Source organism: Pleurodeles waltl, chromosome 3_1 (genome assembly GCF_031143425.1).
Source record: "Pleurodeles waltl isolate 20211129_DDA chromosome 3_1, aPleWal1.hap1.20221129, whole genome shotgun sequence".
Taxonomy (NCBI): Eukaryota; Metazoa; Chordata; class Amphibia; order Caudata; family Salamandridae; genus Pleurodeles; species Pleurodeles waltl.
The window spans coordinates 1,922,336,258-1,922,352,893 of NC_090440.1; the positions used below are offsets into that span (position 1 = coordinate 1,922,336,258).

General features: G+C 43.5%; 1 protein-coding gene across 1 annotated transcript in view; it reads left to right on the forward strand.

Annotated features, from left to right (window-relative positions):
- Positions 1 to 16,636, forward strand: part of LOC138283643 (fibroblast growth factor receptor homolog 1-like) — a 73,560-nt gene that overhangs the window by 37,010 nt on the left and 19,914 nt on the right. The window contains exons 3-8 of the mRNA XM_069221579.1: positions 8,768 to 8,864; positions 9,461 to 9,650; positions 11,933 to 12,071; positions 12,322 to 12,420; positions 13,194 to 13,354; positions 13,920 to 14,045. Coding sequence (XP_069077680.1) covers positions 8,768 to 8,864; positions 9,461 to 9,650; positions 11,933 to 12,071; positions 12,322 to 12,420; positions 13,194 to 13,354; positions 13,920 to 14,045 — 812 coding nt within the window. The remainder of the gene's footprint in view (positions 1 to 8,767; positions 8,865 to 9,460; positions 9,651 to 11,932; positions 12,072 to 12,321; positions 12,421 to 13,193; positions 13,355 to 13,919; positions 14,046 to 16,636) is intronic.

Below are 16,636 nucleotides of genomic sequence, written 5' to 3' on the forward strand. Positions count from 1 at the left end.
AATAAAGTTAGTTGTCTTTATAGCAGCAGCACACTAAGTGCTGCTTCTAAGGTTCCCCAATAGTCTGGAGAGGGGGTAATCTCTGATAGGATAAAGTTTTCTCCTCTGTTGGCTTGAGCAAGTTCTTTGGTAATGCATAGTTTCCAAACAAAGCATGACCTTTCCTTGGATCCGACTGTAATTGTAATTATTTTCCTCTTGGTTTCTTTTGAGCTGACCTTCTTGTTTGATGAGTCTTTTGTGTAAAGGATTTTTATTGGCTCGTAATGTGGATGGGGTTTAGAGGGAGGCTTCTTGGTAATATAGGAGTCTCACTTTTGGTGGAACATAATCTATCTGACAACTCACCTTATATTCCAAGAAGCTGAGCCCCTCTCCTTTCACAAAATGGGGAACCCAAAGACTTGTCATCCAAGTTGTTCAAATTACTATCTGTTGCAAAGTAATAAAATCCAAGATAAAGTTGACAGCTCTTTATTAGTGCGGCACATCATCTGCTTTCAACCAGGCATTCAAAAGGGAAATTATTCTAAACATTCTTCATTCTGATAGGGAACCATGGAGGCAGTTCCGCAGTTAAACAACACATGAACCGCAAGAGCTAATTGAACGTAAACACATTACGAAACACCTTCCGCCTTAAAAAACAGAAGAAAATAAAAAATATTGACCAGTAATATCCTAACAGTTATTAATAAAATCTCTATATTTACTGGACAAACGTCTGTTCCTATCCCTGTTCTTCACACATGTTCATTACAGCCATAACTCTTCTGACTCACAACTGCACCCTCATTCTGCTGTCCCAAAACTACATTTCCACCAACACTCTGTTGTGTCACCTCCACTTTGGTGTTGCCTCTAGTGCCCTCATCACCAGAAACATTCACAACCGCCCTCTCCACCCAGTACATTTTGTCAACCTTTAGGAAAAATCTGTCACTTTCATCACAAATCTGCACACAATCCATGTTATCTAAATGTGTTGTATTTTTGCATTCAACAACCCTTTTAACATTCCACACTTTACCATCTCCTTGCCATACGTGGGCTCTCCTTTGTGGAATATAACAGGTTTGAGAATCCTCACCCAATCCCATACCATTCTTTAGTCTTCCACTGCTTCTCTTCCACTCTCCTGCTCACACTATTCACGTCATACTCCTGTCTGCTATTAACACATCTTTTCCTAAAACACCATGGACACAACTTGTAAAGTAAATTGAATGATTTTTAGTATTTCAGTATGAGGTGTAATGCGGTACACAGTTTTTACCTTCACACATTCTTCTATTGACATCCACTCTTATGTGCCTCTGCCACCTAATCCTTTAAAACACGGTTGAGTCTCTACTAATCCATTATTATGATGTTAAAATAACAGACATCCTTCTCTATCAAAAGTAGCCTTGAAAACCCAAATCTCTATTTAAGTGGTGATCTATTGTGGGGGCAAGATGCCTAATTAATTTGCTATAACACTTGCACAACCCTGTGGATGAGAGAAGTTGTTCTCTGTATTCTGGTACAGGAGCATTAATGATAGCATCTAAAAAAGATATCTTGGGCACAACTCCATTATCAGACAGAAAATTGCCTAAATATTCCACAGAATTGTGGAACAATTTGCATTTGGAGTTAGACCACATTTTCCAGCTTTCTACATACTTTAATATTATGGTTCAAATGTTCTTGTCATCATTTGAAAATATCAAAATATCATCTAGAAGCACTTCACAAAGTTGTCCACATCCTTGAAAATATGGAACATAGCCTTTTGGAACACTGATGCCACAGAAGCAAATCCAAATGGCATCCTTTTGAATTGATATAGTCCCTGCTGTGTAAGAAATGCAGTTAAATGTTTCAAGTCTTCTGTAAATTTAATCTGGTGGATGGCAGATCTTCAATCTGGAAAATATTTTAGCACCTTCAAGCATAGAAAACAATTTCATTGCTATTAGGTAAGTTGTCAGAAATAAGGCTGTGCTCAGTCCAGGTCCCTCCCAAAACTCCGATGCACAGATTTGCAGTGCTTTATGCTCACCACTTGTCATCCCCTCTTGTTCCAAAAGTGGCCATCAGCGTCGTCTGCCCTGTGGTAAAGCTCATATAGCTGCAGGTTCAAGACCTTGGTGGACAAGATGCACTTCTCAGTGCTATTCTATGAAGGGACTACAATTCCCATGTTTTTAGCAGCCACCTTGGGGTGTGGCAGGCCTATAAAGCCCAGCCACACCCAAGCACGTTGCTCACTATTTTGAAGACTTTGATGCAGTCAGACCTCGTGGGGGTTCCTCTGAAGAAGAGCAGATTCCCTGCATGGCAGATGGACGGCAAATCGGAGTATCCTTGTTTCCATGGTGAATTCAGATATGAGTAGGTTATACTCGTAGCAGTAATGTCTTGATGAGCACAATCTTGAAGTGAGTTGTTACTTCCAAAAGATAAAGCGCCCCTTAGCACAACGGGCAAAGCATTTTCAGTTTCAGAGTAAAGCAGCTTTGGCGCGATGATTAAAGCGCTTCGGAGCACAGAAGGAAAGCGCCCCTTAGCACAACGAGCAAAGTGCTTCAGTCCACATGAGTAAAGCGCCCTTGGCACGGCAATCAAAGCGCTTCAGTCCGCATGAGTAAAGCGCCCTTGGCACGGCAATCAAATAACTTCAGTCCACATGAGGAAAGTGCCCTTGGCACGGTAATTAAAGCGCTTCAGTCCACAAGAGTAAAGCGCCCTTTGGCGCGGCAATCAAAGCGCTTCAGTCCACATGAGGAAAGCGCCCTTGGCACAGCAATCAAAGCGCTCAGTCCACATACATAAAAAGCCCTTGGCACAACAATCAAAGTGATTCAGGCTACATGAGTAAGGCGACCCTTAGCATAATGAGCGTAGCGCTTCAGAGGAAACAAATGAAAGCGCTATCTGGTATAAGGACCAAAGCGCTTCAAGTTCAATGAGTAAAACTTTCCGGCCTATAGTTGTGAATGTGAAAGCGTGTTTGGAGATAAGCAAATTATAGTTTTCATTGTTTTTTGGAAACCGTAATATGTGAAAAGCATAGTTAATTCTTTGAGATTTTGTAGGCTATGATCAAAGGTTGTTATGAATGCATAGCTGTTACAGGATTGATATTCAGAGTATGATCATAGTTCAAAGCTCTTGCCATCTCTTGGTTCTGAGGTTTAGTTTGTTCTTGTTCCATGATTCAAAGAAGGGCCTTTGCCCTCATTTCAAAAGGGGTCTCAATCTGATATCACGAGTCAAGAGCCTTTAGTCAAGAGTCTATTGATGAGTTATACTGCTATGAATGAGTATGTGAATATTTGTTCTAACCATTTCTTTTCAGATCTCTCTCCCTGCAGTTCCCTACCTTAATTCCCTTCCCCCCGACTGGCTTCATCATAACTCTGTGCTATAATAGCTTTCTGAGTTGGTGATGCCAGGAGTGGGATTTTTGTTCAGCAACGTGCAGATCCCGAGGAAAGGACCCTGTGACATAAGGGATGGCAATTCACTACAATATTAGCATTTAGTGCTCTCAAGTCTTTAGATCGCCAGGGTCGCAATGGTGGTCTGACCGCCACCAAAACAGTGGTCCGACCACTTTTGCGGCAGTCTGACCACCACATTATGGCTGCGGCAGTCGTGCCGCAGTCTGACTGCCAGCACCGCCACTCTTCCACCACAGGGCGGATTCGTGGTGCTGGCAGTCCTAATCCACAAGCGGTGCTGCCCTAGGGATTTACGACTCCCCTCTCTGTTAGAGGTTTCATGACGGTACCACGGCCATGTAATGGCTGGCAAAGATGGGGTGCAGGGGGCCTGGCCATCCCCATTGCAAAGCTTTGCAGATAGTGTACTTTGCAACGGTAGCTGGTGCACCCTACGCACTACAGCATTGGTGCTGGATCAATTACGAGTCGGTGACAATGCTGTAGTGTGTTTTCTGCTGGCCAGCAGGAAACTCGTAAGGGGGCCTGTGGGAAGGGAGCCACACTGGCGGCAACCTGCCTGTTATAGTGACCCCCACAGTCTTAAATTGTGATCTGTCTTGCGTGCCAAAACTATGGGAGGCACCCATTGAGATTACTCAATCTCCTCAATTATGCCTTCATCTACCATTTCATTCAACATGTTCTTGAGTTCTTGTCTTACATTAATTGGTACCTCCTTAGCTTAAACAGGCACTGCACTTTTCTTGATTTTAATTCTATGAGAAAAGTCAGCAAAAGTGTCACTGAAAAATGTTGGAAATTTCCCAGTTATGTAAGATTCTTCACTCACATCCGCAATAACTGACACTGGTTATTGCGTTACTTATGCCACTGAAAAGTATTCCCAACTTCCATAGGTCCATCCACCCTAATACACTGACTCCTTTTTTCAACCACAAACAATTTTATGTTAGCACTCCTATCTTTAAATTCAATCTTGACCCATACAATACCAATGATATCAATGGTGCTACCATCAAAACTTTCAGCAATTATATCAGACCTTTGAGGTTTCTTAAGATCCAAAACTTTTTTTAACTTCTCCATAAAGTAGTTCTTTGTGATGATGGTCCAGGGTGAACCAGAATCAGCCATGAGCTCCAATTCAAACCCCAAGATCACAACTTTATATTTAGTAGGTTTCCCGATTAGCAAACTTTCCTCACCAGCACAGGAATCATTGACTGGCAACACAATACCATAATTCTTCATTTTCTTCCCACAGTCACACTCATACTTGAAATCTCCATTCTTAGTAATACATGAAAACTTTCCTTCTCCGTGATGTAACATTATTTTTACATCCTTACACGCATGCGCAAAATGACCCACTAATCCACTCTTTTTACACTCCTTGCCTATTGCAGGACACCATGAAAATGAAGCAATATTATTATTACTACTGCATCTGTGACATACACCAACCTTCTTGACTTTTTCCCCAAAGGTCTCAATACTGTTGTCAGCATTGTTCACACTACACACTACACACATCAATTGTACTCACACTAAACACTTCTTCAGGGCTGTTGACATTTACCCTCCTATTATTTGTCGAAAACATCAATTTTTCTGATTTCTCTAGCAATTTGGGATCACCTATGACATACAAATGTTCCTGTATTTTTTTTTTTTTTTTTTGACATGTACCATTATTTCATCTCTAATCACCTCATCCGTCGTATTCCATAGTCACAAATTGAAATGAAGATGAGTCAATAAATAGAGATGGTATAATTCCTGTGCTGCTGTGATGACAGTTACACCTCCACAACTTGTCACCAATGGTTGCGAAGCAATAGAATACAGGGTAAAGTCGACAGTGCTTTATTAGTACAGCACATCATCTGCTTTTAGCCAGCTAGCCAAAAGAGAAATTAAAATTCTACATTCTCATAGGGAACTGTGGAGACAGATTCTCAGTTAAACAGAAGCAATACACAAACCACAAGAGCTAATTGAATGTAAACTCGTTACAACGCCATCCCATTGGCAAAGTGTTACTTTATGATCTTCTCTCTTGGAAAGAAAGATGCAGAGAAAGCCACTTCTCCTTTACCATTTAAAATATAGGCAAAAAGCTGAAAATCTACAATGCCCAAGTTCCTCATGGGCAGCCTTTTTCACACCACCACCGACAACCTAGGACTTTGATCTGGGGCAAAAACAATACATGTATACACCGGCATACTTCCTACATCTCAGCGCACACGTTTCTGGTGACAGAGAGCATCATCACATGCCTTATCCTATCAGACAGGTGTGGGGCCTCAAACTAACAGCATTTGATGCAATATACTGGTATTAACTGTTAGAAATGGGGTCTTTGGTTGACAGTCAGGTTACCCCCTGTTCAAGCAAGGACCCTCACTCTAGTCAGGGTAAAAGAGAATCACCCTCAGCTAACCCCTGCTTACCCCCTTGGTAGCTTGGCAGAGCAGTAGGCTTAACTTCAGAGTGCTAGGTGTAAAGTATTTGTACAAAAACACACACAGTAACTTAATGAAAACACTACAAAATGAGTCAACACAGGTTTTGAAAAATAGGAAATATTTATCTAAACAAAACAAGACCAAAACAACAAAAATCCACAATGCACAAGTCAAGTTATCAATAAAAATGCAAAAAGAGTCTTTAAGTAGTTTTAAACACACACTAGCGCTGCTAGCGTGAAAATGTACCTGGTGCGCGTCAAAAATAACCCCGCACGGGCGAGTGTGCATCAAAAAGGGCTTGCGAGGCGTTGATTCCACTCACGAGCGGGACCGTGCGTTGTTTCTCCTTTCGCTGGTTCGGGCGTGTTGTTTCTTCTCTCCGCAGGAGAGTGATGTGTCCATCCGGTCAGCAATCTCGGGTCCGGGCAGGCCTTGAGTTGTTTTTCCACACACAGCGGTACTCGAGTCGGAAATCCAGCTGCACGATGATCCGAAAACCCCGCAGCGCGGGTTGTGATCTCCCAGCCTCCGTCAGCGATGCTGCACGTCGTTTCTCCTGCCCCGTGCGTCGATTCTTTGGTCGCATTTCCTGCGAGCATAGTTTCTCAGCTGCAGAGCCGGCGGCGCGTCATTTCTTCAGCAGCAGATCAGAGTCGCGTCAATCTTTTCCCTGCACGGCGCTCTGTGAGTGGATTTCCTTGTCTTTATGCTGCCAGCTTCTCCTTTCAAGGTCCCAGAAACTGGATGGGCACCACAGGGCAGAGTAGGAGTCTCTCCAGAGACTCCAGGTGCTGGCAGAGGGAAGTCTTTGCTGTCCCTGAGACTTCAACAACAGGAGGCAAGCTCTAAATCAAGCCCTTGGAGATTTCTTCACAAGATGAAAGGCACAAAAAGTCCAGTCTTTGCCCTCTTACTCTGGCAGAAGCAGCAACTGCAGGATAGCTCCACAAAGCACAGTTACAGGCAGGGCAGCACTTCTCCTCAGCTCTTCAGCTCTTCTCCAGGAAGAGGTTCCTCTTGATGTCCAGAAGTGATCTAAAGTCTGTGGTTTGGGTGCCCTTCTTATATCCAATTTCTCCTTTGAAGTAGGCCTACTTCAAAGTAAAGTCTCTTTTGAATGTGAAATCCTGCCTTGCCCAAGCCAGGCCCCAGACACTCACCAGGGGGTTGGAGACTGCATTGTGTGAGGGCAGGCATAGCCCTTTTCAGGTGTGAGTGACCACTCCTCCCTTCCCTCCTAGCACAGATGGCTCATCAGGATATTCAGGCTACACACCAGCTCCCTTTGTGTCACTGTCTAGTGTGAGGTGCAACCAGCCCAACTGTCAAACTGACCCAGACAGGGAATCCACGAACAGGCAGGGTCACAGAAATGGTATAAGCAAGAAAATGCCCACTTTCTAAAAGGGGCATTTGCAAACACACAATCTTAAAATCAACTTTACTAAAAGATGTATTTTTAAATTGTGAGCTCAGAGACCCCAAACTCCACATGTCCACCCGCTCCTAAAGGGAATCTACACTTTAATCAGATTTAAAGGTAGCCCCCATGTTAACCTATGAGAGGGACAGGCCTTGCAACAGTGAAAAACGAATTTAGCAATATTTCACTGTCAGGACATATAAACCACATTACTATATGTCCTACCTTAACCATACACTGCACCCTGCACTTGGGGCTGCCTAGGGCCTACCTTAGGGGTGTCTGACATGTAAGAAAAGGGAAGGTTTAGGCCTGGCAAGTGGTTACACTTGCCAAGTCGAATTTACAGTTACAACTGCACACACAGACACTGCAGTGGCAGGTCTGAGACATGATTACAGAGCTACTTATGTGGGTGGCACAACCAGTGCTGCAGGCCCACTAGTAGCATTTGATTTATAGGCCCTGGGCACCTCTAGTGCACTGTACTAGGGACTCACTAATAAATCAAATATGCCAATCATGAATAAGCCAATTACATACACATTTTGTAAAGGAGCAGTTGCACTTTAGCACTGGTTAGCAGTGGTAAAGTGCCCAGAGTAACAAAAACAGTAAAATCAGAGTCTAGCACACATCAACAACCTGGGGAACAGAGGCAAAAAGTTAAGGGAGACCACGCCAAGGATGAAAAGTCTAACATTAACTATTTTAGATGCCTCATCAATAACACACAGAGCAGGCTTGTGTTAAAATCTATAAATACTGCAGAACAAACGCAGGGATCTGAAGAGGCACAGGGCCTGGGAAATAATGACTGCCTGCCCGCTTCTGACAGGCCTTTCCCTTATTGATTCCCCTGGCAATCCTTTTCTCACTCTGGTTAAGTTGATTTTGATTGATCAGCATGCATACAGGGGACACGTTTTCCTGTCTCAAACAGAACCATCGGTATCTTGTTGGGAGCCTGTATTCTGTGGTAAGTTTCACTCTTTGTGTTAGCTCACACCTTATGGTCACGATGTATCCTGTGGTCAGTCTGTCCAGTGGTAATGCCCCTAAGGTTCATCTGGGTCCCTGGGTCAGCCTGTCTCGTGGTATCAGTCTGTATTTTGTCTCCACTGGCCAGCCTGTCATCTATTGAACTGTATTTTGAAGTCAGTCTGTAGTCTGCTGTCAGCCTTGACTCCTTGTATATCCCTAGATGGGTTTATAACCTGCAGTCAGCCTGTATCACTCGGTGGCCTGTGTTATGTGATTAGCTTTTATTCTGTAACACGGCCGCCTTGATCTCTCAGCTTCTGCATCTCTTCGGACTTGTCTACCACAGGTCAGTGATACCCAATAGGTGTATGCATAGTAAAGAGCACTGGGTTTAAATCTGTGACTCACTTTGATGCTGTTTCTTTTCTCAGGTGAACATTTCTCTGATCTATCACTCCAGTGGCTGTTCTTTCTTCTTCCTCTGGGAATGATTATTTCAATCCTCATAACCCTCACTCTCTGGAAAAGGTAACACATCTCACTGCATATTAAAATCACTCCTCGCTGTAAATCCCAAATATCATCTGTGGCATCTGTTTTACTGTGTGACGTTCTCATCCAAAAGGTTAATCTCTGGCCACTACTGCTCTGTTACTGCCAACATGTTACACCTGCTGTCTTTCTCCTTACTGCATCTCAGATCTGACCAACACGTTGCTCTCTGATCAGCACAACTCTCACCTTATCAATGTTCTCCTGACAGCCGACATCTGACATGTTACCTTCTTCCCACTGCCCTAAAACGAATATTTGGCATCATCTCAGCCCTACCATCACCCAACATCTGACCACATCCCTTACTCTCGATACTCTGCGGTTGCTTGAGGGCTGATGCATGGCTTCATTATTGTTCTGTTATCAGCACAAATCTGACATCAGACCTGATCTATCACTCGACATCTGACCTCTGCTCACTTCTGCATACCACTCCTTCGCAGCCCCACTTCTCATTGCTTGACCTTCCCACCCTTCACTGACCTTAGATGCAATAGTATTTTCAGACATTAGGTACTTGGCATCTCTGCCAGAGGAGAGAAGATGTTCTGATTTGTGCTGTCTTTCAGATGCAGCCAACAGGCCCAGTCTTCCCAGTGGATGCAAGACAGGAGGCTCCAAGAACAAGACACGGAAGTCCAAAGTCAAACCAAAATGGAGACACTGGTACTCCCGAAGCACGAGAACCCATCCAGATTGCAACCCTTAAGTGAGATGCGCTCCTCTATGAGGAACTGGAGACGGAACCGGAGCCTGCAGGTATTCACTGTCATTACACGGTCATCCCTCACTGCTACCAAGCATCATTTACTGATTCTTCGTCCTGTAACACATTGGTTTACTGTCATATCTTCAGTAGACCCATTTGGGTGGCATTTAATGCTCATATATTCTACTTCTTCTGCAGATGTACGCAGTTACTGTTAAGAAGTTCCAGTATTATGTACTTCTACCACTGCCACTCACTCACTAATATTACGATCGGTTGTATGTGATTTGTCAGAAACCCAAGTTACAGAATGCCAGTTCCAAGAAATCAAGTAACCTAAACTGTTTAATCATTTTTTTTTCAAGCTGAGTGGAACTTACCATTGGGCATAAACTAAACAGAGCTCATGTATTTTGTTTTTTAAAGAAAGACTTCTACATATTTTTTTATTTTTTAAAGACTTCTACATATTTTTTTAATATGTACAGTCTGTTAAACTTGAAAATGAATTCTGTTTTCTAAAGAGTTTGCAAAGATCCTTCCTCCTCCACTTCCACCCCATGTCCTGTCACTGGGCGATGTTTCACTTTGTTTTACTTGATGGCTTTTCCATAGTATCCTCCCTGAATCCTCCCTAAATCTTCCCTGCCTCTTTCCACTGCTTCTTCTCTCGTTCCTTCTCCCACCTCCCTCTTTCTCCTCTTTCCTTGTGGTTGCGAGGGAGGACATGTCGTTTTTGACTCTAATTCTACCTCTTAACCCTTCCCCTCCCCCACCACCTTCTACCATCGACTCCTTTCTCTTTTGTGTCTGCTTTCATATTACAACTATGTTTCGTGGCCGGGATTCACTATGGGGCAGCATTTATTTCCTTTTAAAAAGCTTTTTCAAGTAAATTAATATTATTCTTTGATTTTTTTGTGTGATTTTTTTTACTATTCTCAGCCATATTTAGCTTTATCACTCTGTGTTTCCACTAAATGGATTTTCTGATTATTTGTGTTCTCAGAGATAGGTTTCTATTGTCTTGTTTTTGTACTATGAACTTACATACTACATTCATACTAGTCACCTGCTGAAACTACGACTCTCAGTCAAAAATAAACTTGCAGAAACCTGTTCTGGTGACCAGTTTTCAATGAAACAATTTTCACTTTTTGTTTTACCTTCAATAAGAGTGTTTCACGAGTGTGTGTTGGAATTCCCACCCAGGTACTCCACATTTGCCAATATTACTGATTACTGTGCGCTTTCGCGTTATTTCATGACAGTTAAATATTTGCACAATAGTGTGAGGTAGGTGTGTGAGTATATGAGTTGTACTCACCTAGTAGCCAGGTCCTGAGTGGGTGGTATATTGGATTCTGCTGCTTCTTAGGATCAGGGATTTGGGAGTGGATCCAGGAACTCGAACGTAGCAACGTGTGATTACCAAGTCTGCAGCATATACCATCGCCATATTCTGTTGCATTTTCCTGTTGGTATAGATTCGCGGAGTACCCCTGGAAGGAACAAGTGTCACATATATTCTATCAGCTTTATTGTTTTAGGGGAACTTTTATTAGCACAAAATCGTGATTGGCAGTATTCACTGTCTGGGTTTTGTAGGAAAAACAAGTTTATGGGCAAACATAAGAAAGACACTCTGACAGTTTCATCACCTTACAGAAGGGGAGTCATACATGGCCTGCAGATTTCCAGAGGGAACCTGGAATCCACCAGTGGCACAGACGTGCAGTACTTCCTGTAGTTTCCTAAGGGAGTGGCAGTCCATATGCCAGTATTAGGATGCAGTGCATCCCAAGTGGAAGTCAGGAATACCAGGATGGGACCTATGTCCAACTGATATGAATATTGTGCGCTTGGGACATGAAAAGGGGGTTTAAGCCTTTCCTACTTAGCCTGAGCCTCCTCCTCTGCCCAGGGTATGGTTAGTGTTATTTCAGTATAAAATGATATCATTTTTTGTATTCAACTCATGTAATGTTAGTGTTAGTTGCACAGTGGTCTTTCATGGCACCACAGTATTAATCACTTGGTCACAATCTGTTACATTTATCACCTGTTCTGGGTTGGAGAACACATTCTGTGATGACTTTCTGCGTGTTTGCAGCATTCTAGCAACTTGTAGTCTGTCTTTATCGTGTTACATATACTGACTACCGCATGCAGTGTTATTGCATGCTATTATACTGGCTTGTTTTGCCTGGTGTTTCCAATTGCGACAAAACTGCATAAGGCACAACATGTAATCACGTGGAATAATATTACTGCACGGACACGTGGTAATACCTTGCCTGTTGCTGTCTTGAAACATTTGTTTCTTTCACAGAGCCATTTGCACATAGTGCAGGACATGACCATGCTGGAGATGATAAAGGATGGGAAGCATGGGCGCTTCTACAGGGCTCGGCTGAATCATGGCAGCTGCAAGGGACACAAACTTGTCACATGCAAGGTCTTCAGAGAAGGTGGGTCCTGGAGTCTTAGTTGAGTGTGAGCTAGGAAATAGTCGGGTTCGCTCTACAACTGACACTTCTGTCATCCTTGTTCTTACAGCGTTCTCTGGTCTCTTTTCCTTCCCATTGTGCTGCGGGATATGGGACCAGCTGCAACAGAATGCTTCTCTGTGTTACATTTGTGCCCTCCATAGAGATTAAAACTAGCGATAACATTTCTAGTCTTAAACAAAAATGTAATGGAGATGCTCTTCATCTGCAGGGGTATCGACACATAGGCTGGAGTCCGAGGCCCTGATCTTGAGGAAGGTGGGCTATCATAAACACATCCTTCAGCTTCTGGACTGTAACACATCTTTGGGTGAGTGCAAGAGCCACCAAAACCTCCAACATTTGCTCCACTTTCTATCGTATGTTTTGCCAAACTACGTGTAGAAATAGGCCTCTGAGACTCACTTCAACCCTCCCTTTTTCCACCAGCGAGATATGTCTTCTCGTAAGACCTCTCTCCTTTCCTCTCAGTCACACATGTGGTGCCTCTGGAAAGGTCGCAGGCTGAGAATACAGAAGATGTGCCCTGGGTGTCTGTTACACCATTCATATATGACACACTCATGGCACTACCTGTCTAATCCGGTCACCTCCTAGCATGCTTCTGGTTAGCCCACTTAGAGGCATCATATCTCATACACTGTGCCCTGTGCATTCTCCATCCATATCTATACCCAGCTCAGTAATGCAACAAACACTCTACCCATCCGGCTCTCCATCAACCCTTGTTGGTTCTCCATCAAGTGCCACATGAGTTCATCCTAACTCCTCGGCCTCTTACTCACCACCCATTTTCTTTCTGTACCATCTTAGCCACCCACTGAACTCCTTTGTCCTCTTTCACTTCCCTGTTCCGTAGATCTCTGGCCATTCCCACCACTCACATTGGCTCTGTAGGCCTCTCCCTCATACTGCTGCTGTTCCTGCATCTTGCCCTCTTTATCTCATACTTTATGACCCCTTTTTAGATTTCTTCTTCATCCTTTTCCTGAGGTCATTTTCCATTCCATGATCCTTGGTGTTAACACGGATTTGCTCAGTTAACATTCGTCCTCTGTAAACACGAATTTCTATTTTTTCTAGAACCGTACATGTTGATCTTAGAAAATGTCAGCCACGGAACTCTGAAACATTTTGTCCATGCCAACCGAAGTCAACTGATCAACAGTGAAAACCTGCAAACCCAACTCACCATTGCAGCATATCACCTTGCCCTCGCCATGGAGCACATAGCATCCAGAATGGTAACATTCCTGATCCTCAGGGTGACTCCCAAAAATAACAAGCCCAAAATGTGTTATCTATGCTCAACATTGAATTGACATTGCCTCACCTCCCGCAGCCACATAGAACATGAAGTGACTATCTTAACTGCTCAAAACCCAGACAATAGGTGACAGTCTGAGACTTCTCAAACTGCTCAAGTCACAGACAGTGGGTGGTGTTCCTCATTGCTCTAACTACTGTCAACCTGTAAAAGGTGTGCGTGGGTCCCATAGCAGCTTTGAAAGCCAGGAAAGGGAAGTATCGTCTCCAAAACCCATGTGGACAAGTTCCAATGAGCAAAGACTCATAAGTCTTTTATTTATCTACTGCAAAATTACTGGTCTGTAGTTGAAGATTTGCAAGTCCAAAGCTGTCCCTCTAGAGGTACTTTTATTGGTATACTTTCGAATGTGTGGCCTAGAGACATCGGACTGTCCACAAATTGCATGAAAAATCCTGATTGAGATGGGTCAGGGATTGCACTGCATAATAGTACTTTCTTTCAAGAGACCACCAAGTGAAGCTAAACTCTTTCTCTCACAGGTGCTGCACCGGGACCTGGCTCTTCGTAATATTGTCGTCAGCTCATTCCCTTACGAATGTAAACTCACAGAGTTTGGATTGGCCAGAGACTTGTCCAATAATCAGAGCACCTCAAAAGATTTAAAGGTGAGCAAAGTTATGGAACTTTAATTCTCCCAAAATACTACTGCTGTGAAGTGAGAGAGACATAGAGAGCTGAGACTATGAGTATGTTTGGAAAATGTGAGTGCGAGGAGATGTAAAGACTCTTAGGGTTTCATCAAGAGTCTGGTGTAGTGGTTTCCTTACAGGGAGTGCAGAATTATTAGGCAAATGAGTATTTTGACCACATCATCCTCTTTATGCATGTTGTCTTACTCCAAGCTGTATAGGCTCGAAAGCCTACTACCAATTAAGCATATTAGGTGATGTGCATCTCTGTAATGAGAAGGGGTGTGGTCTAATGACATCAACACCCTATATCAGGTGTGCATAATTATTAGGCAACTTCCTTTCCTTTGGCAAAATGGGTCAAAAGAAGGACTTGACAGGCTCAGAAAAGTCAAAAATAGTGAGATATCTTGCAGAGGGATGCAGCACTCTTAAAATTGCAAAGCTTCTGAAGCGTGATCATCGAACAATCAAGCGTTTCATTCAAAATAGTCAACAGGGTCGCAAGAAGCGTGTGGAAAAACCAAGGCACAAAATAACTGCCCATGAACTGAGAAAAGTCAAGCGTGCAGCTGCCACGATGCCACTTGCCACCAGTTTGGCCATATTTCAGAGCTGCAACATCACTGGAGTGCCCAAAAGCACAAGGTGTGCAATACTCAGAGACATGGCCAAGGTAAGAAAGGCTGAAAGACGACCACCACTGAACAAGACACACAAGCTGAAACGTCAAGACTGGGCCAAGAAATATCTCAAGACTGATTTTTCTAAGGTTTTATGGACTGATGAAATGAGAGTGAGTCTTGATGGGCCAGATGGATGGGCCCGTGGCTGGATTGGTAAAGGGCAGAGAGCTCCAGTCCGACTCAGACGCCAGCAAGGTGGAGGTGGAGTACTGGTTTGGGCTGGTATCATCAAAGATGAGCTTGTGGGGCCTTTTCGGGTTGAGGATGGAGTCAAGCTCAACTCCCAGTCCTACTGCCAGTTCCTGGAAGACACCTTCTTCAAGCAGTGGTACAGGAAGAAGTCTGCATCCTTCAAGAAAAACATGATTTTCATGCAGGACAATGCTCCATCACACGCGTCCAAGTACTCCACAGCGTGGCTGGCAAGAAAGGGTATAAAAGAAGGAAATCTAATGACATGGCCTCCTTGTTCACCTGATCTGAACCCCATTGAGAACCTGTGGTCCATCGTCAAATGTGAGATTTACAAGGAGGGAAACAGTACACCTCTCTGAACAGTGTCTGGGAGGCTGTGGTTACTGCTGCACGCAATGTTCATGGTGAACAGATCAAAACACTGACAGAATCCATGGATGGCAGGCTTTTGAGTGTCCTTGCAAAGAAAGGTGGCTATATTGGTCACTGATTTTTTTTGTTTTGTTTTTGAATGTCAGAAATGTATATTTGTGAATGTTGAGATGTTATATTGGTTTCACTGGTAATAATAAATAATTGAAATGGGTATATATTTTTTTTTGTTGAGTTGCCTAATAATTATGCACAGTAATAGTCACCTGCACACACAGATATCCCCCTAACATAGCTAAAACTAAAAACAAACTAAAAACTACTTCCAAAAATATTCAGCTTTGATATTAATGAGTTTTTTGGGTTCATTGAGAACATGGTTGTTGTTCAATAATAAAATTAATCCTCAAAAATACAACTTGCCTAATAATTCTGCACTCCCTGTAGAGAGATACCGCGCTGCCAGAATACGAGTTTAGAGGTGTCTCGGGTCCCGGAATGATCGTTCCACACACTCTAGACCTGATCATTCTGGGCCCTGGAGACACAGTGCCTGGACTCAGCAGCGGGGTCGCAGAGGCCCCTGGCAGCCGCTATGCCAGCCCCGACCCGTCTGCATTCTGCAGCATGGGAAAGCAAAACAAGCTCCTCCCAGCTGGAGCTAAACACACTCTTCCCTCCCGTTATCCTGCTTCCTGCCCCAAAGAAAAGGCCGCCCACACATTTACCACCTTCTGGAATTATGAGGGAGTAGATGGTTGTGAGTTGTGTCCCAGTATTTTATCAAAAAAGGGGAAAACGTGAAATACTTGGGTATGTGTGTTGTTCTCTTTTCTGACAGACATTCCTTGTATTTTCCGGCTATAGGTGCAGGGAACTTGTAATGGGGCCAGACATATTTAACAAGTATTAACATGCACCAGTGTTTTTAACCATGCTCCTAGTTACCACAATAAAAAGCATGGACGGTTTGTGGGACACATTTTGAAACTGCTGTAAGACAAAGGAAGTTTGTAAGGTCTTTGTGAAAAGAAGACCAACAATAAAACAGGTGTAGGACATGTATAAATCCATTAGCTCTGACTATTATCGTGAGCACACATTCGGTGTTGAGCTGCGTTGACTGAAGCCTAGATGGATAGCCCCCAACCCGTGCACACATAGGAGCACAACTGTGATGACAAGCACGTGCCACTGGAATTACTATCTCCTGTCATCATCTTGGTTGCTGACGTGAGGTGTCTCCTATTCTTTTCACAGCCTTGTCTCCACCGCTGTTCCCTGCTGTCAAAGAATGCACCCACAGTAACTCCG